The sequence below is a fragment of the Castor canadensis genome, chromosome 11 (genome assembly GCF_047511655.1).
Source record: "Castor canadensis chromosome 11, mCasCan1.hap1v2, whole genome shotgun sequence".
Classification (NCBI taxonomy): Eukaryota; Metazoa; Chordata; class Mammalia; order Rodentia; family Castoridae; genus Castor; species Castor canadensis.
The window spans coordinates 23,737,955-23,764,871 of NC_133396.1; the positions used below are offsets into that span (position 1 = coordinate 23,737,955).

Sequence of the window (26,917 nt, forward strand, 5' to 3'; positions counted from 1 at the left end):
ACCCATTTACCCAATATTAAAGTCCACGCCTACTTCGCACCTGTCACTCCACCCCCATCAGTAGGGGGCAGCAGACAGCGCTTCTGCAGATGCTGCATCATCCTATGACAATGGAGGTGGTCAACCTTGGTAAACTGAGTATTAAATGACACTTCTAGAGTTACCGTGGAGTTTCTCCAATGGAAGCGACCCCAGCATTCTGGGCAAGGGTTACAAAGTGAGGGCAGTGTCCAGATCCCCAGAGCCACACATACATAGGCATACACACCCTCACTCCCATCTACTATAGTTCTGTGACCATGGGACTGAAGTTTGTGTTGGCTTTATCAAGTGGATTGGTAAAACTTAACCATTCCTGTTGGATGCACCCAGAAGAAAATCATAGGCCAATATTGAGCGAGGGGGCATTCCAGCAAACCCAGTGTTATTGCTACTGTGGTTTATTTTGTTAAGCGGTTTCTTTGGGGATTTTGGAACAGTAACTGCAGTCCTCCAGGGTCAAGGAAAGAATGGAAAAAAAACAGTATAAGATGTGTTCAGGGACCAGAAAGAAAATTTCTTTGCATCCTAGAAGTGGTAGCCATCCATTGTGAGATGACTACAGAGCTTCTGTGCTTCCTTGTTTTCATGCCAGTGTGCTGAGCATGCTCACAAAGAAGGCTCATCCATTCCTCTGGTGTTTTAGAATTTGGCCCAGGGGTTTCCTAAATGGCTGCATTGAAATCACTCACTGTGGTCCAAATGTGATTACTTACTCAAGTTGTCACTGTCTGTATCACACTTTTGCACCTGTCTTCCATCTCTGTTGCTCTCTTCTGCACTCTTGCTCAGTCTGTCACCTGTTCATAGTCTGCCTACTCACACTTTTTGCTGTTGTGTTTACAGTTTGCATTTTGGATAATTAGTTGGGGTTACCAAAAATTTTTAAAAGAAGCATTATCAATAAATATTTTTTTAATTCTATATTTTGCCATTAGGGGACCCTGCCTGAATCTTTGCCAATCTGAAAGGAAACTTTAACAAAAGCAAGAAAGTTATGAGAAGAAATAGAGTTAAAACTATTTTGGTGAAAACAAACTTTGCCTTTTGGTTTCTGTTATATCTTGTGGTATATGATAATTTGCATGATGTGCCCAATATTTCCCCTGCACATTTTTCCTTGTATCAAACTCCACTGACTTACTAAGGAAAGAGAGAAATGCCTTATTTGTGAAGAGTAGGTGGCAAATCCCAAAACTGAGTCTGGAAGTCCCCACCATCCATGCTCAGACATTCATAATTAACATTATTATGTGTTCACAGAAACATGGGTGTGATCATTGGCATCTTGACCTGTGTCTGCTCATGAGGTTATTTGCTTTAGCAGGAAGGGTGCTACAGGAGCTCTGCGTTCTAGCCAGTTGGTTTCTCTTTCCCCTCAGTTCCTCAGGGATACAAGAATGGCCCTATAAAAGCTGACTATCTGTATGACAGTTTTAACAATATCGTGACTAATGTTGACTCCTCAAAGGATCTAAACCTGTCAGCCATATCTCTCTTCTGCTCCAGACTTCCTCTGAATGGAATGTGAAAGCAGCCAGGTGAAGGTATTGGAGCAGTGGAAAGGGAATCTTGAGAGGGAGTAGGAGGGGATTCAGTGTTTCTGCCCAACTTGGGAGCCTGGCACCAGAGCTGAGGGAAGGGATTTCGTACCCATATCTCAGAGCCCAAGAAGCAGCTCCCTGCACCTCTCTCCCAAAAAACATAGAGGATTAGGGGAAAAAAATGAATTTCTAAAGTATAAAAAGATTTCTAAACCCTAAGGTTAGAAACGTTGGTGTGCTTTGGGGGAGGGGATATTTCAGGACATTAATATACAATCCACCATGTTCTTAGATCGTCCTCCACATGATCCAGATTGTTTATCTATGCTTTTTTTATCCAGATTGTTAAAAGACTTATTTTAATGCTGCAGGTCCTGGTTCTACTAGCACATGTAAGAATAAAATATGATTTTCTACATTAATGTAGAAAGCAGTCAGATGAAAGGGCCCTAGAAGTCTACACTATCTGTCATGATTTATCTTACTAAATTTATCTTAAATTCGATTTTATTCCCCTTTTAAAGCTCAAATTACTTGTCTTTTTCATTCCTCCTTCCCCTTCTTTTCAAATTATCTTATAGAAAATATTCTGGCTTTTTTTTTTTGTTGTTGTTGTTTTCATTTTTTTGAAACAGAGTCTCACTATGTAGCCCAGGCTGACCTCAAACTTTCAATTCTCCTGCCTTACCTTCCCCAGTGCTGGGATTATAGGCCTGTACCAACAAGCTCTGCTGGGGTTTTTTTGTTTTCATTTTTGAGAGAGTGTTTTGTTAGGCTGTCTAGGCTGGTCCCAAATTACTGGGCTCAAGTGATCCTCTTGCTTTCTTCTTCTGTCCAGAGTAGCTGGGACTACAACAGGCTCCTAATACTGCACTTCACAGGAATATACTTTCAAAGTGAGACTTGCTCTCCTGGCTATACTTCACACACAGAAACACACACACACACACACACACACACACACACAGAGGAATATACTTTCAAAGTGAGACTTGCTCTCCTGGCTATACTTCACACACAGAAACACACAGAAACACACAGAAACACACACACACACACACACACACACACACACAGAGGAATATACTTTCAAAGTGAGACTTGCTCTCCTGGCTATACTTCACACACAGAAACACACAGAAACACACAGAAACACACACACACAGAAACACACACACAGAAACACACACACAGAAACACACACACACACACACACACACACACACACACACACACACACACACACACACACACACACACACCCCCAAATGTGGTTGGCAATAATTCAGATTCCTAGGTCACTCATTTAAACAAAACTAAAAGAAATATTTAGGGGTCATCTGTTCTAAAGTATGTTACTAGGTTTTCTTAAGTACCTGAACAAGTTAACATAGAACCCAGATTGATTGGTGAATGTAGACTCAAATTCTCCAAGTTGAATCTGTTAGTTGAATCATGAAAGAAAAAGTTTCATTGACCATATTATCCACCAGTATATCAAAAGTTCTGAAAATGCTGTTTTTCTACTCAAAAGAGTAGGTCCCTACTGTTAAGGCAAATTCTAGCCTTTCTAGGCAAGAAAAAAAGTCAAGTAGAGAGAACAAAATTCCAGGGGTGTACAGCACTGGCTGTATGTAGCCAGCAGAGACTTGTTCCTTTCTAAAACTTCAGGTCCATCATGCTTGGAAAAAAATACATTTTCATACTTATTTGCAATTTACACCAGCTGATGAGCATGTCAGGACTACATGGTCCATGCTAGTCAGGTGGAAAAGGTCCTGAGATGTGAATGTAATGCTTCTTGTGTAAGCATCTGGAGATCTTCCAAGACTTCAGTCAAGCTTAACATAGGACGGATCCTCCTTAAGAAAAGCTTATTTGCTCATTTGTCTGATTTCATAGCCACTTCAGAATATGCCTTTTACAATGAAAAGAAAAGTGAACAGAGAAAAGAGATTTAGAATAAGTAAGAAGGTATCCTCAAGTTATTGCCATAGATCTGCAGGTGCCAGGAGGAATTACTGCAATATCTCTAGAGAAGGTTTATGAATATACAGATCATCTCATTTCTAAGCAGCCTTCCCCTAGTCTCATCCATTATATTTTCTAGCATCATTTGTTACATCAGTATCTTTCAACATCTCCTTCATCAGTCCCATTGTGAGGTGAACCCAGCTTTTTCCCCCACCTATTTTGCCATTTTCTTCCCACACCGCTTTTGCCCTCTATTTAAGCCTGGATCTTATCCCCAGTAATACTGATTTATTCTGAAATGTTTCCAGTCTAGCTTAGCTTCTTTGAGTCCTTGTCCTGATCAAGGCAAATTATCTTGCACAGCTTTTGAGTTCAGTAACTGTCAAGTGACTTGATCTTTGATGTTTGCTTACTGAATTCAAATAGGATATGAGGAATAAAGGAATCTGATTTAAGCCTTTTTTCTAATATTTGGAATATTGGTGTGCTCTCAAGCACATTGTACTTTATATTAAAAAAATTCCTACTGTTCTGCTCTCATCTTTACTGGATATGAAAGTATTCCTTAATTTTTTTTTATGTTTCCTGTCTGATTTCCACATCCATTAAGTTGATTTACCAGACATTTAAGTTTCAAACATTTTAGAAGAAAACCTGGTAAATAATTTTATAATGCTTTATTTGGGTCTTTCCAGGGTATTTGGATTCTTCATTGTAGTCACAATGCTACAGTAGCTCAGTTCTTTTATTTCTTCTAATTACCTTGTGAAATGTGTTATTAGCTTAGTAGTTCACTGATGACATGAGGGACTAACTTAAGTTATGTGATGGAACCTGTCTTGGCTTGAAATTGTTGCAAGTGTGAGAGTTGTCACTGGAAAGGAGAGGGTAGCTTCCTGCCTGCCTGTATGGGCAGCATATCCTTAGGTGACAGGGTGTTGGCAAAAAATGAACCCTCGTGGGTCATGTTTGAGCCTTTTCCATGTAATGTTCATTGCACTGAAATATACCAGTTGCTATCAGTGACAGGAAGTGTTTAAAGGAAAATGCTCTATTCTGCCTTTTTCCTCCATTTGTGCATGACTTAAGGGTAGGTGTCTATCCTTGTCCCTCCTGACTGACAGACTTATGAATTACCTAAGTCTTATTTGAGAAGAGGTGTAAGATGTTTGGTTGACAGTCCTTTACAATGACCAAAGAATTCTAAAGCAATAGGAGTATGAGGGAAACAAGGAATCCCAAGCTCTTCTCACCTTTACTTCTATTGTAAATTTTCATTGTAAGGTTGGAAGATACAGAAAGTTATATAAGACCTTATCAATAGGGTTTAATTAACCCAGATGATTTAACAATAAAATCTGACTGTAATTTCTATATCCAAATATCCTAATTTACCATCTTCTTCTCCAGCAAAGAATATAGGCTACTTAGGCACCAGCTGCTTTAACCTTGCCTTCTTACTTTCTGCCTGCTAAAACTACCATGTAAGTCAAATGAGGGGGGTTTTTTGTTTTGTTTTTGGTGTTTTTTTTTTCTTTTTGTTTTTGTTTTTGCAGTACTGGGGTTTGAACTCAGGGCCTACACCTTGAGCCACCCAACCAGCCCTTTTTTGTGATGGGTTTTTTTTTTTTTTTTTTTTTTTTTGGTGGTGCTGGGGTTTGAACTCATGGTCTCACACTAGCTAGGCAGGCTCTCTACCACATGAGCCACTCCTTCAGCCCGTGATGGGTTTTTTTGAGATAGGGTCTTATGAACCATTTTCCCCAGCTGGCTTCAAACTGTGTTCCTCCTGATTTCTGCCTCCTGAGTAGCTGGGATTACAAGTGTAAGCCATCAGTGCCCAGCTAGTGAGTTTTTTTGTATAAAGGGCTGCTACGGCCTCCCACTCAAGCCAAGTCTATCTGTTCTATTTACTTTTACTCTTAGGGACATCAATTCTGAGCTTCTGAAGCCTTCAATCCTTTGAGAAGTCAGTATATAATCTCTCAGTTGAGTCTGCATGAATCTTAGAAGCCCAGTAAAGTTACATTTACTTTATCAGGAGAAAAAAAATTATTGTACAAGGTCACATGTGGAATGTTACATATGCACTTCTGCCATCTCTTCCTCACATGTGTTTTGAGTAAGACCTTATGGAGTTTAGCTTGCAGATTTTGAGTCTCAGTGCTCCTCAGCCACATTGGTTTATTGCTCTTTCAGGAAGAAGAACCCACAAGAAAGCAAAACCCTGTCAGCAGCTCCATCTATTTTGTATGTTTACCACTGTCTTATTTTTGAAGAATTGGTATGGGGAAATGATAGGCAAAGTTCAAAGGGAAGGAGCAAGTTGGTTCTAAAACTGGGATGCTCTTCCTCAGGAACAGCATCTCTCCTGAGCACGAAGTGAATGCTCCTTTGTACCTAGGTACATTTACTTTCCTCTTCCTTTAATGGATTTCATGTCCTTTTAATGGTAAGAAGGGCTTCTTCTTATACCCCTAACCAGTCATCCAGAGGGGGATTGGTACTCTGACACACCACCAGGCTCCCTGGCTGCTTCTGGGGATGACTTTAATACCAGGACAAGAGCATGGGGCAGTGAATGAGAATCCTCACCCTAGGAAGAGATGGAAGAGAGAGGTTTCCTCTTCTACCATGTCCTCAGAACCAGGGAAATCTCTGAAGTGATATCTTCTTTGTTACCATGAAAGAAGAAAACTTTGCTCTACTTACTACTTTTATCCAGATTTGTATCACACTGCTTCTCACACACAAATGTGTTTCTTCCTTAGCGTAATTCTTCTCAGCCCCTGAAGTTGTTAATCTGCTTTTCTTTCTTTCCTTTATTTTATCATTTTTACATTTACTTACATGTGTATACATTGTTTGCCCCCCCCCCCCCGCCCGCCACCGCTTCCAGGCCAAAACCTGTTCCACCCTCCTCCGATTTTGAAGAGAAAACATGGGAGGTATTAAGAAAGATACAGAAATAAAGATAGCTATACAGAAAGATTCTTAGCATTGCTTCCATGGACTTGTGAATTGCAACCCACATTGGTTCATCTCTGCCAGACCTCTTCACTACTTCCTGGTCCCCTTCCCATAGTGGCCTCTTCCAGTTTAAGATTACTTTATTCTCTCCTCTATAGGAGCACATCAACCACATTCAAGTTTTAGGTTTCTTTCCCTTTCCCTATTCCTACTGTGCACATTCTCCCCTTAGTGTGTGACCCATGTCCAATAATATTACTGAATTTGTTTTAGGTCTATAATCTGCATATATTTTTCTTTTTTTTTTTATGCCATTAGAAAATGAGAACCTAAAGTCTTAGAAAATCCTAACTTGAACAAGAGTCACTACTGATATGATTAATTACTTACTTTACCCTCCCCAAAGACAATTTCTTTCCTCATGCTATATAATAGATCTTTAATAAGTAAACCCTTTGCTGCTACTTTCCAGGGTTTACATAGGGTTTTTTGTTTTCTTTTTCTTTTTCCCTTCTCTTAATAATTTCTTACCTGTACTTCTCTGGTGACTTAATTTCTAACAAGTACAGAAAGAGGTGATTTCTTCTCTTAATCCCCTCCTTACTTCTCCCCTGTGTCACACACTAACTTCTGGAACCTGTTGGCACCTATTCAAGAGCAGTGAGAACAAGCTTTCCAGAAGCTTCCTGTGTTCTTCCACACCATGCTGCAGCCCTGGAGCTGACCCCCAAGGATCGTGACAACCCACTCCAAAGGGTTACTGGAGAGGGAGAGAGGCTTCTTAAATTTGCCTTTCTCTATTCCTGTTTTACCACTCCGCCTTCCGATGTTTCCCATTTTGGCTGCCTCCCTTTTTCTCCCAGGAATTGTTTCTAGTTAACCTTTCCCAGCTGTTCTGCTTACCTTTGCCCACCTTCCAGTGACTCTGTGAGCACAGACTTGAGTAGAGTGGCCTGTGCAGAGCTCTGAGAACTGTGAGGATGCCTATGCCTGTCAGACTTTGTGCAGGGACAGAGATAGATGGGTAAATGGTTCTGTTGGAGGAACTCTTATCTTCAAACCAGGTGGTTTCATCACTGCAGCCCACTCCCACCCACTCTCCTGAGGGGTGAAATGCAGAGGTTATTTGAGCAAAGGTTCTGATCTTTGCCCTCCTTAGCCACATGGCATACTCTGGAGCATGTCTGAGTGTGGGAGCTGCTGCTTCCTGTTTCTCTACCAGGTCTTCTCCAACACAGCCAGTTCCTGGGGCCGGCATCATTCCCAGATGGTGACTTAATATCAGGTTCCATTTGCTGTCCAAGTGACTATATTTCAACTCCATACTTTTTGGCGCCTGAGGATGGGGGGAGGGAGGTTATTTAAAATAAATAAAATCCAAGGTGGCAGTAAAAGATTACTTTTGCTTTAAAATCTTTGGACTAAAAAATGTTTTTATATATAAATATATAAATTGTTATGTAACTATTATTGTTTCCTGTACGTTCTAATTTTGTTTTATGATGTAATTAAAGGAAATAAGCTGTGAACACTTTTCATTTTCCTGTGGAAATAGTCTGTCTTGGAGCTGTGATTCCTAACTACTATGAACCCTAGAACTGCAAAGCCTCCTGAGGCTAAATGAGGGATTTCTTTTTGGCATTCTTGCGTTTTTTTAATACCCTTACTAGCCTTTATTTAATGTTCATTTATTTATTCATTTCATAACCTATGTTAATGCTTTTTAATAGCCATTATTTAATACCCTGAACTCTACTTTTTCTTCAGGAAACGTGGAAGTTATGATATAAATCAGGTGCCTTAATTGAGTTGATATTTAAAATTCAACATGAGGGCTGGGGATATAGCTCAGTGATAGAGTGTTTACCTAGCACATGAGTGTGAGTCATTAGGTTCACTTCCCAGCACCAGAAGAGAAAAAAAAACAAAACATTCAACCTATGCTTCTGATCTCTATGCAGAGCATTCATTGTCCTCACTGTGACTAGGAAGGGGTGAAGATGAAGTAGTAGAATGGTTAAACACACAAACTCAGGAGTCAAATTGCAAGTTCACATTACACCATTTACTGACTTACACAGTCACCCCCTCTGTCTCAACCCTTCATTGGTAAAATGAGGAAAACAGTTTCTACTTCATAGAGTTGTGAAGAGTAAATGAGGGCACATAGTCAATACTCTTGTGTTACTGGGGTTTTTTGGGGTTTTTTTCCCAAGCTTCATTTCAACAAATACTATTTCACAGTTTCTAGTCTGTGCTACAAACTTCTGGGGCTAAGAAGTACACAAAGGTAACCACAGCAGAGTCAAATTTAAATGTCATAGCTGGTTGTGGGGGTGGACTTCTGTAATCCCAGCTCTTAGGAAATGGAAGCAAGAAAATGGCAAGTTCAAGGCCAGCCTGACTACCTGAGTGAGTTCCTGTCTCAAACCAAACAGGGCTTGGGGATGTAGCTAAGTGGCAGAGCACTTGGCTAGTAAGCTTAACATCCTGTGTTTGATCTCCAACACTCCAAAGTAAATAAATCTCACATTGTCAACACTGCCATGAAAAATCCTTGAGGAGCCATGTAGAATCATAAGCCCTGCTTGACATCCACTTTTTTTTTTTTTTAAATTTACCATCCTCCTGCCTCAGCCTCCCAAGTGCTGATACTATAGGCATGTGATATCCAGTGTTTATGCTACATAAATTACAGATGAATTCTATATTAGTCATCTGGCACCCACACAGTCACTTTGAGGTATACAATCACAGGTGTCTGCTCACCTGACCATATTAACTGAGTCAGCCCCAAAGTTATTGAAGGAAAAACTTTCTCAGTCATTGGACTACATAAGCAGGCTTCCTTTATTTATTCCCCACCCATTATTTATTCAGCCAGGGCTAACAGCCTTTCTCCTTACTACCTTCCCTAGCCAGAGGTCACCAGTCTAAGACTCAGTAAAGAAAATCAGTAAGTAATTATGCAAGTATTCTTAGAAAAGCACCTTGGTCTGTCTTCTCAGTGCCTATTAGGTTTCCACTTTCCTGTATGCTTAAAGATTTTCACCATAAAAGTTTAAGATAGAAAAGAAATAATACTGGCCAATAGCACAGATCATAAGTACTTATCGTTAACATTAAGTTGACTTTCTAGATGGAAAAAAGAATACTTGACAATATGCCCAAAAAACAATTTCAGGTGAGTTAACAGACCTAAAAGTGAAAAGCAAAACTGAGATTTAAACTTTAGCAAATATGCATAGGAGGGGTTGGGGTATAGCTCAATGGTAAACTGCGTGCCTAGCGTGCACAAAGCCCTGTGTGATCCCCAGCACTGGAAAAAAATATGCATTATATTTATAACCTTAATGTGGGAAAAAGTGGTGGGGTGCTGAAAGTGTATCTCAGTGGTTTATCATTTGCCTAGCATGTGCAAGGCTCTGAGTTCGATCCAGAGCACTGAAAAAAAAAAATTGAAGATAACCCCTTAGTTTCAGTGTTAGAGAACAAATCAGTTCACAGGACTCTATCTCAAAAAAAGAAAAAAAAAATCACAAAAAAAGAGCTGAGTGCCTCCCTAGCAAATGTGAGCCCCTAAGTTCAAACCCCAGTACCAGAAAAAAAAAAAGGTTTTGGATGGCCTTTTGGAGGCTTTAGTATTTATTTTTTGCCCAAACTAATTGGGGGTGAGGCGTAGCCAACCACACTTAGTTATTACTTTGTCCCAAACCAATTTAGAGGGGTTGGGGATTTAACTCAGTGGAAGAGCGCTTGCCTGGCAAGTGCAAGGCCCTGAGTTCGGTCCCCAGCACTGAAGAAAAAAAAAAAAAAAAAGGAAAAAATAGAAAAAAAAAGCAAAACAAAGACGACAAAAAAAAAAAAACAAGGCAACCAAACCAGTTTAGAGTTTAAGCAAAGGTAATTTCCTCTTAGGGAATCCCAAAAGCAAGAAAATTGAATAACATACATTAAGCATAGATACCTTTTAAAAATTAACTTTTAATTAAAAACTTTTATATAAGAAAGTGACATTTTAGACATGAATTTACATGTTTACAGTGTTCAGCAGCCAACACTTCATGGCAAAAGTTCCTCAGCCAGTTTGTTTTGCCTCTTAAGGTTGGACTGCTCAGAAAAATGGACAAGGGAGGCTGTGTCCAGGTTTCCAGTCAGTAAAATGAGACTTGAAGCCTCCCAGGGTTAAAACATGAGACAGTTTGGCTGTTCACCTGGAGCCTAAGGAATCAACTAAGTTTTTCTTCATTACTGGGGTTTTGCACTCAGGGTCTCCATTCTTGATAGGCAGGTATTCTAATAGCCACTTCACCAGCCCTCAACTGAGCTTTTTTTTTTTTTCCCCCAGAACTGAGGTTTGAACTCAGGGCCTACACCTTGAGCCACTCCACCAGACTTTATTTGTGAAGGATTTTTTTGAGATAGGGTCTCAGGAATATTTGCCCAGGATTGGCTTCAAACCTCTGTCCTCCTGATCTCTGCCTCCTGTGTAGCTAGAATTACAGGCATGAGCTACTAGTGCCCGGCTCAGCTGAGCATTTTAACAAGGCTGGTGCCAAGAACCAGAGGGTGCTTTCATCCAGTCTTTGGCGGTGGAGCTTCCCTTGGCCTAGGTCAGAACCAAGTAGTAGCCATCTGGATTCTGCACTGAAAGCGGCAAAAAGGTACCATTAGGAAGAGGCAGGTCCCTATCCTGCCTGTGACGTGCCTGCCATAACCAGGTGTCCTTCCAGCGTCACTTCAGATCCACCTCTTCCCGCCTCCCCCATCTGTCCCAACACTGGCCTTGCAGAAAGCATTTGAATAACCACTCTGACAGACTGGTTAGAGCTGAGCTACCTGGTGATATTCTGCCTTGTGTATGTTAGGTATGGGGAATAGAGCCCTTAACTTTCACTTTGATCTTATCTAAGAGACGATTCTGCATTAAACAGCCTTAACTCTCTAGTAGGCCAGTCACACTGTTCTCCCACTAAAACCTGTTATTTTTAGGGTTTTGATATTTTGTTGTTTTGAGACTGGGTCTCTTTGTAGCCCAGATTAGTCTCAAACTCAGAATCCTCTTGCTTCAGCCTCCCAAGTACTAGAATTACAGGTGTGTACCATCAAACCCAGCCTTAAAACCTTTCTTCACCACAGCCACCAAGTATGATTCATCCTTAAGGTTCTGGACCACCTGTAAAGGAGGAAGGGTCAGGAAGATACTTAATGTCCTTACTCCGAACAGTAAGGCCAGGCTGGAAAAGGAAGCTGGCCCTGAGGCAGAAGAGTGATCAGAGCCTTGGGAACTTGTGCCCTTTTACCTAGTCACTGAAGAGGATTAGGATTCCCCCAGGGCCTTGGTGAAAAAGGTGGTGGATCTGATTGGCTGGGAGGGCGAGGCGCTCAGCCAGTTTCCCCATCAGTGCTGAGTTTGCAGAAAGATACTTTGATAAAAACCTGGGAGAATGCCAGCACCCTCTGGGGAGGCAGCACAGAAGAAAGGTCAATGAGCAAAGGGGCACAAAGGTCATCCTAGAGGCAAGGGTACTAGGAGGATTGTTGTCCCTGGAGGAATGAGGGGCCAAGGTGATGGCTTCATGGAATGAGGGAAGAATAAAGAGTGAAAAAGGAGAGAAGCTTTCCTTCCTTTCAGTCCTCATCTTTGGGTGGGTCTACATTGAGGGGAGCCTCCAGTTTAAAAGAGCTACAGAGGACTGGGGATGTAGCTCAGTGGTAGAGCATTTGCCTAGCATGTACACAGCCCTGGGTTTGATCCCCAGCACCACACACACACAAAAAAAAAAAATAAAATAAAATAAAATAAAAGAGCTACAGAACTACAGGGCTGGAGGTGTGGCTTAAGTGGTAGAGCTCCTGCTTTGCAAGCACAAAGCCCTGAGTTCAACCTCCAGTCCCGCAAAAAAAAAAAAAGGGGGTGGGGTGGGGCAGGAACTACATATGAATGAATGAAACCCACTACAATAAGATTATGCACTTCTTGTCCCACATACTAATAATTATAGGTGGGGTTGGGTAGTAGAACATAGTGGAATAAAACCAGGAAGACATCCTGGAAAGAGAGGACTAATCTGATCATGGGAAATGGAATGCCAAGGATGGCATCCTGGGTGCCAGGAATGGTGGGGTATCACCATCTCCAGACCAAAGGTGGAGAGAGGCTAGAACCTCACCTGGATCGGGCTTCTTAGGAACCTTATTCTCTTGCCTAGAGGCCTGAGCCACATGTAAAGTCAGGCGGTGAGGAATGGGCCTGGGCCAGGAAAAAGTAAATGTGTTAGACCTTCATGACTGAACTAACTCAGTTCCCACTTCTAAGCCCCATCCCTGGGATAGACCCTAGGCTCCAAGGAATGTCTCTGGAAGGAAATCACTAAACAGTTTCTTAGAAATTTAATGAATGCTGGACCCTGTGGGGAGAGCGACCCATCTGTTTCCTGCAATTGAGTGATACGTGTAGGATGGCCATAGGAAGGAGATCACAAGAGCGTTTTTTTTGGTTGGGGGGGGCACCTGGGGATTAAACCCAAGGCCTTGTGTATGCTAAGCATGTGTTCTACCACTGAACTGCAACCACAATTCAAGCCTAACTTTTTAGCCCTGCCAACCTTTGGACTGGTCACTATCCCTGGGCCTGTGTTCCTCTGTAAAGCCAGAAAGTGGGACTAAGTGATCTTTAAGGTGCCTTCTGGCTCATACATTCCTGCTAGCTGAGTTGGTAAGGGCCACTACAATGGGAAGGGGACCCAAGGTAGTAGTGCCCAGCACCTAGGTCTAAGACTATTGAAAAGGCAGATTCCATCAGCAGCCCCACAAATCTGAACAAGGTCCTGGCAGGAAAGCTTCAGCAGATCAGAGCCTACAGAATCAGATAGGGCCAATTTAGGGGGAGAGGCCTGGGATCAAGGGTGGGAGGCAAGAGACACAGACCACTACTCTACAAATAGCCCTAGTATCCCCAAACATGGGAATCTGACTTTGATTCAAATCTCACTTCTGCCATTTGCTAGCTGATGTCCTTTGACAGGATATTCAGCTTCTCTGAGCCCTGTCCTCAGGTGGTAGCCTGTAAATTATATTAGATAATACATGTGAAGAGAGACAAAGACCATACCAAGTAACTCTTAGTCTTTGATAAAGGATATTTGAAGGACACAGCAAGTCCAAGACAGGTTTCCTGCCTGGGTATCCTGCCCTCAGTCACCTACAGATCTGGTCCCAGTTAGGCACCAGTCTCACCAGTGAAGTTAGTCAGCATCTGGCAGTATCTGGAGAACGGGTGCCAATGCAACCACTGCTGTGTCTCTGAGATGGAGGCTCCAGGGTTCAGGTCCTGAGGCATGAAGAGGGCTGTCCAGGTAATCCCCTGTGGGTTGGGGGGAGGAGAGGGGAGGAGTTTCTTTCCCTTAGGGCTCACAAGTCAGAGAAAGGCTGCTTCTGCCAGGTCCTATCAGGTTAAAATCTGCAGTGATACCACATGCAACCACCAGGGGACAGGACTACCTTGTTCTGGACGGTGAGATAAAGCCTCAGAGGACTTTGGGACGGGTTGGGGAGCTGAAAAGAGAAGACCCACCTTGGCTGGGCTGCACTGGGAAGTGTCCAAAGTAATTGATGGTGATGAACAGGGCCTGAGGGAGAGCAGCAGTTCAGGGACTCTGCAGAGTTGTGCAGCAGCAGCTCCCCACTACCACTGCCCTCCTCCTGTGTCCCACCCACATGCATCCCACCAAGCTTCAGGGACCCTCAGCCCTGCCCCTCCCCCAGACCTGAGTGGAAGAGTTCTTCTCCACTCTCACCCCAAGAGGCTGACACAGGTATATCCCGCCTCACTTGTTTGGGGACAGGAGCTTGCAGGAGTTGGGGAAGGTCAGTGCAAGAGGGCTCAGAGGTAGGTGGGGCCCTGCAGTGAGCTCTGGCCACAGTAAGCACTGTGGGCAAACAGCAAAGTCAGCCTGGATCTTCCAACCACAGTGGTGGTCATTTGCCTACCCCCCTCCAGGTATCTATTAATAAAAGGCTGACAAGGGGCCAAACTTGGTGCTTGCCCTAGAGAAGTTCCTGAGAAGTTGACTTGAATTTCAACCTAAAGGAAAAGAGCCAACCAGCAAGGGTTTGGGAGTTGGAGGTGGGAACCAGAGAAGCATCAGGGCAGAGAGAGTCAGGGCATAGGACATGTGGTCTTCAGGCATCAGCTACTAGAAACCTCTGACAACAAAGCAGACAGAGGCTGTCCTCTGCAGGAACTGAATGAATCACAGGTCTGTGAAAGCATTGGAAGTCATGGTCTCTGAGGCCTCAGTGTCCCCACCTGCACAGTGAGGGTATTTGCCCCCTCTCTTGGGCCTCACACTTACCTCGAAGAAGACAGTGCTCTCACAGGCTGTTTGATACTTGTCTCTCAGTCAGAGGCTGTTTCTCAATGTTCTCCCAATCAGTTTTCAGTTTCCAGTTAGCTCTTCTGGGCTCCATTAGGGTGATGAGAAAACCTCAGAAGCCCCTTTATTTAATACCTGCCCACCTCCATTAAGGAGGCTTTATTGGATGGGTGCTAAGAAAGAGGTCAAGCCCCACCCCTCTGTGTACAGAAAAGGACAGTCTGGGAGACAAGCATGGCAGACTGAGGGGCCCACAGTATGACAGGTCCAGAGCCTACACTCAGGCAAGGCAGGGTGATTGCCCTGCAAGGGAGAAAGAGGAGCCAGTGCTGCCCGCACCTTAAATACTTTGATGAGAGAGCCAGCAGAATGCAAGTTCTCAGGTGGAAGCCCCTTGTCACTGAGCTTGAAGGTGTCAATCTGGAGGTGGAAAGGGACACCATTCTCTCCACCTTTTTTCTGAGGTGTGAACTCAGTGCTGATGCAATGGACCTGAGGTAGAGAAGAAGGCAAGTGACTCCAGATCCCACCATAAGCAAGGGATCCCAACCTCACTACTTACCTGCCCTTCCTTGTCAAATCACTTACCCCAGCAACTTTCCATGCTCAACTATTGTCTACTTATTTTGTGTGTCTGTATGTGTGTGCATGTGTTTTTTTTTTGGTGTTGAGGATCCAACCTAGGGCTTCATGAATCCTAGGCAAGTGTTCTACCACTGAGCTACATCTCCAACCCTTGTATTTTTTTTTTCTTTTTTTTTTTTTTTGAGACAAGTTCTCAGGCTGGCCTCAAACTCACAATGCTCCTGCCTCAGCCTCGTGAGTGCTAGGATTACAGGGGTGTGCCACCACTCATAGAACCGCAGTGTATATTCTTTCTACCTTTTTTTTTTGGCAGTACTGAGGTTTGAACTAAGGGCCTCACCCTTGCTAGGCAGGTGTTTTACCACTTGAGCCACTCCCCTAGCCCACAGTGTCTATTCTTAAAGCCTCATTTTATTAGGTTGTTTTTTCTTGTTCAAAATCCTTCAAGTGGTAGCCTAGCAAGGGTGAGAAGCCCCGAGTTCAAACTCCATTACTGGAAAAAAAAAATGGAAAGAAAGAAAGAAAATCCTTCAGTGGGCAGCTCCCTATGGTTATGGGATAAAAAGTGAAATTCCTATTGCTGAAATTCAAGTACTTCAGGAATTCATGCAAGTCTTGCTGCATGGCTGCTTTCCCTCACTTACTTGGCCTAAGCAAAACCCCTATCCCCTTTTAGGCCTCTACCCAGAAAGTTCTCACTTATATTTGAAACAAGACATCGCCTTCAAGGAGGCCCAACTAAAGTTGAATTTCAGGTAAACAAGTATATTTTAGTGTAAGTATTGCATGGGATTTATTTACACTAAAATGTATTTATAGCCCTGCGCTGGTGACTCACGCCTATAATCCTAGCTACTCAGGAGACAGTGATCAGGAGGAGGATTGTGGTTCAAAGCCAGTCCAGACAAATAGTTAATGAGACCCTATTTTGCAAAAACACTTCACAAAAAGGGCTGGTGGAGTGGCTCAAGGTACAGGCTCCGAGTTCAAGCCCCAGTACCACAAAATCAAAATAAAAAATAAAATTTAAGATTCAAATTTAATGGGGCATTCAGTGTTTTATTTGCTAAATCTAGCAATCTACTCCAAAAAATCTTCCTGGCCGACCACTCCTCGCAGCCTACAGCCTCTGGATCTCGCCTGGCACAGGTATTCTAAGGACAAACAGGATTTTCGCCTCCATTCACATCCACTGGCCACTACAGTCCTCCCACAGTCCTGTGAAGCACAATGAAAGGAAACTAAGGCTCACAGAGATTATGGGACCTGGGCGAAACAAAGCATGTCACACATGACTCCCCATGCAGGAGCTTAGACATGAAGGGCACTCAAAAGCAGGGGTGACAACACTGCTCATGAAGAATGGAAATGCACTGTGTAGAAAGTGCATCACCCCACCTCTCAGCCATAGTTACTGTTAGTATCCAAGTATTGTTTCTTCTCATTGCTGGGGGCGGGGGGAACATGAAGGTTGGGCACCAGTGGCTCACACCTATAATCCTAACTACTCAGGAGACAATCTCAGGAGGAATAAGGTTCACGGCCAGCCCAGGCAAATAGTTCGTGAGACCCTATCTCGAAAACAACACAAAAAGGGATGGTGAAGTGCCTCAAGTGGTAGAGTGCCTGCCTAGCAAGTGTGAGGTCCTGCGTTCAAGCCCCAGTGCCACCAAGAAATAAAATTTTTTTAAAAAATAATTTTGTATATGTTCACACAAGCACACACTTTTCTACCTTTTCTAATAGGAAAGCAGTTTCCCTTGTCATTATATATTTTTCAGGGATAGGGTATAACTCACACTTGCCTAGCATCTCAAAAAAAATCAGATATTTTAATGGCTGCATAATTTCCACTGTACTATAACTTGTTTAATAAGTCAATCAATGGACTGGCAGAGTGACTCGAGTGGTAAGAGCATCTGCCTAGCAAGCTTGAGGCTCTCAGTTCAAACCCCAGTTCCACCAAAAAAAAAAAAGTCAATCCTCACAGCTGGGGCAAGGTGGTGCACACTTATAATCTCAACATGGGAGGCTGGAAGACTGGAGGATCAAAAGGCCAGCTTGGGATATATAATGAGACCCTCTCTCAAAAAAAAAAAAAAAAAAGCTGCCATGAGCAGCTCACCTAGATACCTTGTATACTTAACTGAGCACTGCTACAGGATAAATTTATTTACACAACAGTTACCAGTGGCTCAGGCTTAGCTACTTGGGAAGCTGAGATAGGGAAAATCAAGGTTCAAGGCCAGTCCAGGCAAATAGTTCTCAAGACTCCATCTCCAAAATAACCAAAGCAAAATGAACTGGAAGTGTGGCTCAAGCAGTACTGTGCCTGCTTTGCAAGTGTGAAGCCCTGCATTGAAACTGCAGTCCTACCAAGAAAAAAACTTATTTACTGAAGGGTAACTAGTGGTAAAGGGGTACGTACGTTAAATTTAATGCTTTGGGGTTTTTTGGCAGTATTAGAGTTTGAACTCAGGGCCTTGCACCCTGAGCCACACCCCCAGCCCTACATTAAATTTAATAAATTTTACCCAAGTGTCATCCTGTCTACAGAATGAGTGCATCAGTTTGCATTCTTAGGATGTAAGGGTGTCCATTTTGCCAAACTTTGCCAATTTTCTATTTATAATATATATGTATAATTTATTATATATAATTTTACTAGCATTTCTCTGATTAGATTTGAACTGTCTACATTTATTGGCAATGCACATTCTCATATAAATTGTATACTCATCTCCTTTGCCCAATTTTGCATTGAGCTTTCATCCATTTCCTTTTTTTCTTTTTGGTGGCACTGGGGTTTGAACTCAGGGCCTCATGCTTGCTAGGCAGGTGCTCTACCACTTGAACCACTCCACCAGTCCTATTTAGTGTTGGGTATTTTCAAGATAGGATCTCGCTAACTATTTTCCGGGGCTGGCTTGGAACTTCAATCCGCCTAATCTCTGCCTCCTGAGTAGCTAGGATTACAGGCATGAGTGACGACTTTTTTTTGTGTGTGTGGTATTGGGATTTGAACCCCAAGCCTCACACTTGCTAGGCAGTCAACTCCACATGAACCAGCCCTTTTTTGTGCTATTTTCTTTCCTTCTCTCTCTCTGTCTATCTCTCTCTCTTCCCCTTCTTTCTTTCTTACCTCTCTCCCTCCCTTCCTCCCTTCCTTCTTTCCTTTCTTCTTTCTTTTTTCTTCAGTGGCACTGGGGCTTGAACTCAGTGCCACGGCTCTTTAAATATTTGGCTCCTTAAATATTGAGGCTATAACACATTGTCATATGTGGTAAGTGTTTTTTTTTCATTTGATGTCTCCTTTTAATTTTGCCAATGTATTTCAAACTTTTTGTTTGATTGGGAAGATGGTTTGTTGAGACTTGCGTGTCACTATGTAGCCCAAACTGTCCTCAAACTTTTGATCCTCCTGCCTCAGCCTCTCAAATGAAGTGTGCCACCACACAGGACTCAAGCCGTTGTTTTCTGTGAAGCTAAATTCTTCCCTGTTTTAATGTTTAACAAGTTCCTCCTTGTGTTGAGATTCAATAAACATTTAGCCATATTTTTCCTTCTAAGAGCTCTTTGTCAGTGAAAGCATTCTTAAATGTCACCTCACCCCTGCCCAGCTCTCCCTCATTTCAACCTTGCACAACCACTCCCATCTGACTGTCCCTCTGACCTGTAGCCTCTTCTTCCTACCCCTGAGGTCCCAGCTTCAGGCTCACCTGCAAGAAGAGGGAATCCTCTTTGTTGGGTCCCAGTGAAACTCCACCATGTTGAGTTGGGAGGGCAGCACTTGGGTTCTGTCACTCCCACTGACAGCAGCATATTTGCAAGCAGAGGGTGGCAGGCAGAGGGTGAGGCTCAGCCCTCCGGGCCCACAAGGACTTCCAAGCTACAAAGTGCAATTGAAGGGCCCCTGATCTTCCCCCCTCACTGATGTCCAGGATGCGGTCCCCAGGCTGGCTCCACCTCCACCCATCCAGCCGCTGCTACTCTGTGTACTGCAGGTGCAAATCATGGAACACCACACGCACCACACTTTATAGTCCAAAGAGGGTGTGGCCTGCTGATCCCAGGGTGACAGGGATTTAGGAACCAATCCCCATGCCTGCTAGACCAACCTTCCCACTCTCTCCCAGCCCTTGCCTCTCAACACCAGGAGGCATTGGTACCTACAATCCCCAAACAGATCTGCATTCAGACACAAGCTGTGACACACGCACGAGGCGACCTGGAGATACTGAACCTCTGCTTCCTCATCTGTAAAATGAGGGACACTGAGTCACTCTATGCTTTTCTTCACAGCATGCATCACTGTCAGTGCATATAACTTGTGTGAGTTGTCTTTATAGAAGGCAGGCCTCCCGAGGACAGGAATTGCCTCCATCTCTTTACCACCGAGTTCCTAGCTCTCAGGGCATTGGCACAGAATGAAGACTAAGTAGGTCATTTGTTGAAACAAGCTGATGTGTGTGAATAATACTGTGTAAATATATTTCAAAACCTCCATTCTGCTACTTACTGGCTTTGTGTCCTTGAGAAAATACTCAACTTCTCTGTGCCTGTTTCCTCAACAATTCCTGCCAACTGTTGGAAGGATCAAATTAAATAACGGACTCAAGAGGGTTCTACCTGACCTTCACATCATAGTGACGACATTGCCCCTAGGACAGTCATACCCAGCCTTTGCCACTCCTGGGGAGGAGGCATACCGACCTTCAACAGCCGGGGGTACTAAGCTGCAGAGCATCCTACCTCAAAGGACTGGCCTAGGAGACATTAAGGGGGTGTATGAGCCCCCTTCGGAGGGGTGGAATGGCACCTGCACATCCACCCCTGAGCCTCATTTCCCCAGCTCAAGGTCCCTTCCCTCTCCAGGCAATGTACCCTGGTTGAGGTAGGTAAGGGTTCCCTCCTGCCGCTTCATTTCTGGTGAGAGGGCTGCGCAGAGCACATACTGGAACATGGCAGGGCAGCTCCATACTGGGGCTGCTGAGAAGCTCTTCCTGCTTCCAGTAGGGGAAGGGCAGGGGCTCCCTGCAAGGAGAGGGCACTGCCCGCTTTTGGCCATCCCTTTCCCAAAGGACTTTGACTATCTGCCAGACCCTCCCTCCAGGGAACCTACAGCTCCCCATAGCAGCACCCCAGCAGCAGTCAGTTCCCCTCCAACTCCCCTCCACTTAAAGTGCCAGTCCTGGATGTTCCACTAAACTGCTGCCATTAGTTACCCTTGGGATAATTAACACCAGGGCTTGGCTGACACCCAGCAAATGCCCAGCAAAAACAGCCCTTTGAGATGCCCAGGACCCTGTAAACTCCAAGCACATCTGACCACTTCCCTACCCAGCCCCAAACCAGGAAGCCAGTTCCTTTTGCTTGAGACAGGTGGCCCTTCTATGTCTGCCCTATAGATATCTGGCCCTTACCTGAGCAGACTACCAGGGGTCCCTGGTTACAGTTCCCTAGGACTGGGCCACAGGTGCTCTGGCTGGTTGTGCCAAAACAGCATCTTGGAGCTTGGTACAGGGTTGGGCTGGACCCCCAGGGCCTCCTATACTGGCCTCAGCCTAAATGTCCAAGCAAACACACAAGAGGGCGGGGCACAGCCTGGGGTCTCTTACTGGCTGGGCACCCAAGGGTTTTGGAGACTCAGAACCTGTTGGGACAGCCCAAGTTGAAGGAAATAAAAAGCTGGAGTCCCCAGGACTCCCACCAATCATTAACTGGAAGGGGAGATGGTGGTACAACAAAACAAAGTCACAGATGGACACTCACTCTCCTGCTGGCCCCCAGGCACACTCTCAGGCTTCAAGATGGAGCCCAGATCCATGCAGAGTGCAAGAGACCCCAGACCTGGGAGCCTGTCCACCTGGGTGCTGAATGCTGGCAAGCATACACAGTATCGCCCAGACCCACAAAGGGCCTTTGCCCCCACTGCCCCTCCTCTGTCCCCACAAACACATACACAGGCACAGTGGGAATAGGACACTTGTCCTTTCACAGGGGGCTGCCTGGCTATGGGACTGGAGTTTACATAATACAGCTGAGCTTGTTGTGGAAACACCTCAGCGGGGTGGTGTTCAAGGGGCATGCATGCCCAGATAATCCAGGGGGCTGGTCTCCTTGCCCCTTCTCTGCCCTGGGGCATGGAGCAGGCTGTGTTTATGGATAAGTGTAGCCCTGTTGTCACTGTACACAGACAGCCCCAGCCCCATGAGCCCACCTCTCACTACTGTGTTTAGTATAAACAGACCTTGGCCCTTTCAGAGAACAGGCAAGGCTCTAGCCATGTGGCCTGCCCTCATAGGACTCTAGCTGTCCAGGTTCTGTGACTCAGGGAGAGAGGGAAAGTCAAAGAAGAGATACTTGCTCCTAGGGCTGGTATCTCCTTCTCCAGGTACCTGGGCCCTTAGGGCAGACTTTTCTCTCCTCCCATGAGACTGGACAACAATGGAGACAGGGAAAATAAGAGGAGCCTGAGGAATGGAACCATACCTGCCAGTGGGGCCAGAAGGAGCCAACCCAGAGACTCCTCTGTAAATTATCCCCAAGACTGAGAAATGATCTCTTGCCCAAAGATGGATTCCAATCCAGGGGATACAATTGAGCCTCCAAGGGAAGGTGGAGCAGGATCCCAGGAGGGGCAAGGGAGGGTGGGCAATCCCTGAGGGTCTTGATCCTGGCCTGGTGGCAAGGGAATGGGCATGAAGGGAGAGGCTTATGGAGGTAGAAAGGGTAGAAGCTGGTGTGACCACCCTTCTAGGACACCTCTAGGACCCAACACCTGCCTGCAGGCCACCTATCTCCAAAGCTTCTGTATTCCCCCCTCTTACCTGCAGCTCCCTCCTACTATGTCTCTGGGCTTCTGCCACTCTCCAGAGATGGCTACCTGTTTCCAGTTTTATTTGGCCTTCTAAATATAGGAAAAAAGCCTGGGCTTCAGGCTGATGGAGCTGTGTAGGCCACACACCCCCACCATACTTTTTTGTTCCACACCCTGGCCAGGCACAGCATAAGGTCTGAGTGTGAGGCCCCAAGAGGCTAGGGCTCTGCCCTATCTCACCTCTCCACATCTCCAAACCCAGTTTTTCATATGTAAAGTGGGAGCAAGACCTCCTCCCTCTCCATGGGACAGTGAAGATTAAAGGAAATTAATGATCCCATCTGATTCCAGGATTTAAGTCTCACAATTTCCCCCACCATAGCAGGAAACACAATTCAGAACCCCATGTAATTAATTACCAGAGCCCAGTTCTGGGGGTACAGATATGACTTTTCTAGGAACTCTACCCACACAAACCATTTTAGGGACAATTTTTGGGTGCAATTTTTCCTAATAATTTTAATTTTATTTAAAAAAAGAAGGAGAAAAGGAAGAGAGTGATCAGGTGCTGGTGGCTTGTGCCTATAATCCTGTTTAGGAAGCTGAGATTGGGAAGATCAAGGTTTCAGGCCACCTGGGGCAAAAAGACCCCATCTCAACAGAAGAGAGAGGGAGAATTGAAATAGTAATTCTATTTTTTATAAACTTGACTCAGGGTCTCACTCCATGTAGCTTAGGTGATCCTCAAATTCCAAGTCCTTCTGCCTCTGTTTCCCAAGTGCTGGGATTACAGTTATAATTGATTGATAATTGATTAAAGTTATAATCAAAGATTTTTCAGAAATTTTGGACCGTTATATTTGTTTGTTTGTTTGGTGGTACTGGGGTTTGAATTCAGGGCTTCATACTTGCTAGGCAGGCACTGTACTGATTAAGGCACCCCTCCAGCCCTTTTTGCTCTGGTTATTTTGGAGATAACATCTTGCTTTTTGCTAGGCAAGCCTGGACTTCGATCCTCCTATTTTACAATTCCTGCAGTAGCTAGGATGTACCACACTCAGCTATTGGTTGAAATGGGGGGTGGGTTCAAAAAATTCGTTTGGGCTGGCCCCCAGCCACAATCCTCTCCATCTCAAGCACCCAAACAGCTGGAATTACAGGCCTGAACCACCATCACCCAGTTGAATTTCTTTCTTTTTTCCTTTTTTTGGGGAGGTACTGGGGTTTGAACTCAGGGCCTCACACTTGCTAGGCAGGTGCTCTACCACTTGAGCCACTCCACCAGCCCTTTTCTGTATTGGGTACTTTCAAGATAGGGTCTCTCGAACTATTTGCAGAGGCTGGCCTCAAACTATGATCTTCCTGATCTCTGTCTCCTGAATAGCTAGGATTACAGGTGTGAGCCAGGCTCCAAAGTAACTTTTTATCTGCAAAAATTATTTAAAAGTAACAATTCACCTGGGCACCAGATGAAGCTAGGAGCTACCACTCTATTTCCAGTATACGGGCCTTGGGAGCCAGAGGGATCTGCCTAAGCCACAGAAATGACAGGGTCACTCCTCCGCAGAGAACCCGCTACCACCTCCAGTTGTTATCAGCATCATTTTCAAGCAGGCCTCTGGAAGCCCTTAAGCAACCACGGTCATCCTCCAGGCCATCAGTGGCACAAAATGGTTAGGGCTTAAAATCGGTTTTGTGGAATAGGCACAGTGGCACATGCCCCTGCTCAGCTACTCTGAAAGCTGAGGCAGGAGGATTGCAAGCTCAAGGCCAATCTGGGCTACATATACCCTGTCTTTACAAAAGGAGAGTAGGGGTGGCTGGCAGAGTAGTAACTCAAGTGGTAGAACTCCTGCCTAGCAAGTGTGAAGCCCTGAGTTCAAACCCCAACATCAAAGTTTGCTGTGGAGTCATGGTTTTCTCTTGCAGTGCTGAGAATAGAACTCAGGGCTTCACACATGCTAAGCCACTACTCTGCCACTGAGCTAGAGCCATGGCTTTAAATTCCTTTCATGTTCCAAGTGAACCACCCATGGTAACTCTGGACTGCTCAGCTGGACTCCAGTGAGTGAATTTGAGAAGCCCCTTTTTGCAGGCAAATCCAGTTTCCTGGCCCAGCAGCCAAGGCCATTTGTCCTCTCTTTTCTGCCTTTCAAACTCATCCCCCACCCTGTGCATTCCTTAACTGGCTATTCTGTGTCACACCCCCATGCCTTTGCCTAGGCTGTTCCCTCTGCTGAGGCTGTGCCCTCTGTCTTGAATAGTCTGCTCTGCCCTGTCTTCTTGTCCACTGATGGACTCTTTCATCTTGGATCTAGAATAGCTCAGAGAGGCTCTGTATTATGATGCTTTCTGGGTCAAGGTTTACAGAGAGTCTTGAATGCAGTCATCGGCCACCCTGGTACTCAGAAGCACTTGAGGTACTTAGTAGGACCTCATGGCTTGGAAGTCTCATTGCAGACCCTCAAAAGCCAGGCCTTGACCTCCTTCCTGTAGAAGTCCAGCACTGCTCACTGTGGCCTGCAGGGGGCAGTGTGGGTCCTGCTGGCACCAGGCTCCTTAATCTTCTGCAGCTGAGCCTGGACCCTGCTAGTCACTCAGGAGCTGGATGACCTCCAAGAGCCTCCTCTCCAGGAAGGAGTTGAAGGCAGGTCCCATCTTTGCCTCAACCAGGCATCTCCAGGCTCACACTTTTCCTCCACAGTAAGCTGGGGGCACCCTCACCTCTAACATGCCATCCAGCTGTGCCCACATGTCCTCCTTCCTCTCTGCTCTTAGCCGTGGGTCCTAGCCCAGTCTGTGCCAGCCCCCTCTGCAGCACAAGATCCTTCTTAGAGACTTTGGGAACCCACAGTGCTCATCTCTCCAAAATTCTAACCCCTAACCACCCCCATCCACCTGGCTCCACTCCCTCATTCACCCAAAACTGATGACATTGCTGTTACCTTGGTAACAGATGCTTTGTGGGTGGGTGGGGATGGACTAGAGAAAGCTGTAGTTCTGTGGTTCAAGACACTCTTAGAGGTGACAGGGGGCAGGGGCGGGCAGAGAGGGCAACCCAGCACAGGGCCAGCGGAGGGCAGCCAGGGTGATGACCTACTCCCCACAATGATTGCTGTCAACCCTGTGTCCCCAGCCTCAAGAAGGAAAGAAACAAGAGGGGACATCTTCCTGGAGAGAGGGGTCTATTCATTGAGGAGAAGGGAACACCCCAACCCCATTCACCTCTTACTTAGAACTCTCTCAGGGGGGCTCTGGCTTTGTGGCAGGTGTGGGGGCTGTGGGGAGGAGGGCCCAAAGGACTGCACGCACTGGAGTCCATGTTATTCCCCTCCAGGAAGCCTGGGGCACAGAGAGGGAGGGAACAGCTCACCCTCAGCAAGTTAGGGATAATGCCACTGGCAGTGGGAGGGCGGCTCTATGCCAGTGTCCTGAGTGCCTGGGGCTGGTGGCAGCAGGGTGTGAGGAAGCCCTCCTCCAGCCCCTGGGGAACCTGGCTGTCCCAGATGCCACAGCTGGGAAGTGTGTCAGGCACTTGCGTAAGAACCTTCTGTATTTCCATAAAATCATAATTACTGCTGCCCGCCATGGGCCTTACCTCATTAAAGTGGTATCTGCCCCTGGGCTGGTGGGGGAGGTAGGGGAGACTGGGGTGAGACTGGACCTCTGGCCATGTTCTCTACATTGCAACCTCTGTGCAAACCTAAACTCTGCTCCCAGCCAGGATGGAACCTTCCACCACAGGCTAAGGCTAGAGGGAAAGGCCAGCCACTCCTGTTTTCACTTGGGTTGTCCTGGCGGCAATCCATAGGGCAGAGGCAGCAGCAGGAAGGGACTGAGCTGAAGCCATTTCTGGGAGAAAATATGTCAGTCCTATTGAAGAAGCATTTCTTCACATCAGAGAATCTCAACTACTCCAAGTAGAGGGACAGCCCTTGGGGGTCAATCCAACCCAGCCCCATCGTTTGTCTTTGGTTTTTGTTTTGTTTTGTTTTGTTTTGTTTTTTTTGCAGTACAGGAGCTTGAACTCAGGACCTATATTTTGAGCCACTCTTCCACCCCTTTTCTGTGTTGTTTTTTGAGATAGAGTCTCCTAACTATTTGCCCTGGCTGCGACCCCAAACTCACCACAGGGAGCAGGGACCGGGCGGGCTGAGCTCCCGGCCCCTACAGCGCCTCACACTCGGAACCGACGCTGAGGCCTCCCGGCCACTGACAACAGGAAGCGGCGCGGCGGCGCCTGACGCCATCACGTAGGCTCCGCGTCAGGCCCCGCCTCCGGCCCGCAGAGCCAATCGAGGAGCTCAGAGAAGCCGCGGGGCGGGGCCAACCGCTCGACAGCCTGGAGGTGCGGTTCCCCGGGAGCCGTTGCTCGTACCCGTCGCCCGGGTTCCCAGGGCGCCAGCCTCGGGCGGAAGGCTGGGGCACTCGCCCAGTGCGCGTCCGCACAGCCTGCTCCCAGCAGTTCTGCGTCAGACGACTCCTGGCTTCTGAGTCCTTCACCTCGCTTGGCCTTGGCACCAACCTTCCCTCGGCCGAAGGTTGCACTCGTGAGTGAACAGTTCAAGCTCCTCTGTGACTTCTGCAGGGAGCTGTCGCTGTGTCTC

At 45.6% G+C, this 26,917-nt stretch overlaps 2 protein-coding genes across 36 annotated transcripts in view; one reads left to right on the forward strand and one right to left on the reverse strand.

The window, feature by feature from the left end:
- Fbxl20 (F-box and leucine rich repeat protein 20) overlaps nucleotides 1–8,063 on the forward strand; it is an 89,802-nt gene extending 81,739 nt beyond the window's left edge. Inside the window, exons 15-16 of one of the 2 annotated variants that reach the window (XM_074045878.1) lie at nucleotides 1–129; nucleotides 978–8,063. In XM_074045878.1, coding sequence (XP_073901979.1) covers nucleotides 1–108 — 108 coding nt within the window. In that variant the 3' untranslated portion in view covers nucleotides 109–129; nucleotides 978–8,063. The other variant, XM_074045879.1, reaches the window with a different exon arrangement.
- LOC141413739 (uncharacterized) lies at nucleotides 6,787–26,641 on the reverse strand. 34 transcript variants are annotated; one of them, XR_012438579.1, is made up of 7 exons: nucleotides 26,439–26,641; nucleotides 19,210–19,299; nucleotides 15,245–15,397; nucleotides 14,104–14,158; nucleotides 13,767–13,893; nucleotides 12,701–12,780; nucleotides 6,787–11,703 (listed from the first exon to the last, which is right to left on the reverse strand). XR_012438579.1 is itself a non-coding variant. In XM_074045884.1 (7 exons), the coding sequence occupies exons 3-7, from the start codon at nucleotides 19,682–19,684 to the stop codon at nucleotides 7,336–7,338; spliced, it is 927 nt and encodes a 308-aa protein (XP_073901985.1). In that variant the 5' UTR covers nucleotides 19,685–19,747; nucleotides 20,010–20,074; nucleotides 20,914–26,551; the 3' UTR covers nucleotides 6,787–7,335. The 34 variants fall into 34 exon arrangements, 9 of the variants coding, with proteins under 9 accessions (XP_073901985.1, XP_073901988.1, XP_073901989.1 ...); XR_012438580.1 differs by having other exon boundaries at nucleotides 6,787–7,863; nucleotides 26,439–26,575; XM_074045884.1 differs by lacking the exons at nucleotides 12,701–12,780; nucleotides 13,767–13,893 and adding exons at nucleotides 19,664–19,747; nucleotides 20,010–20,074 and having other exon boundaries at nucleotides 6,787–7,863; nucleotides 19,210–19,379; nucleotides 20,914–26,551.
- Nucleotides 26,642–26,917: the final 276 nt, after the last annotated feature.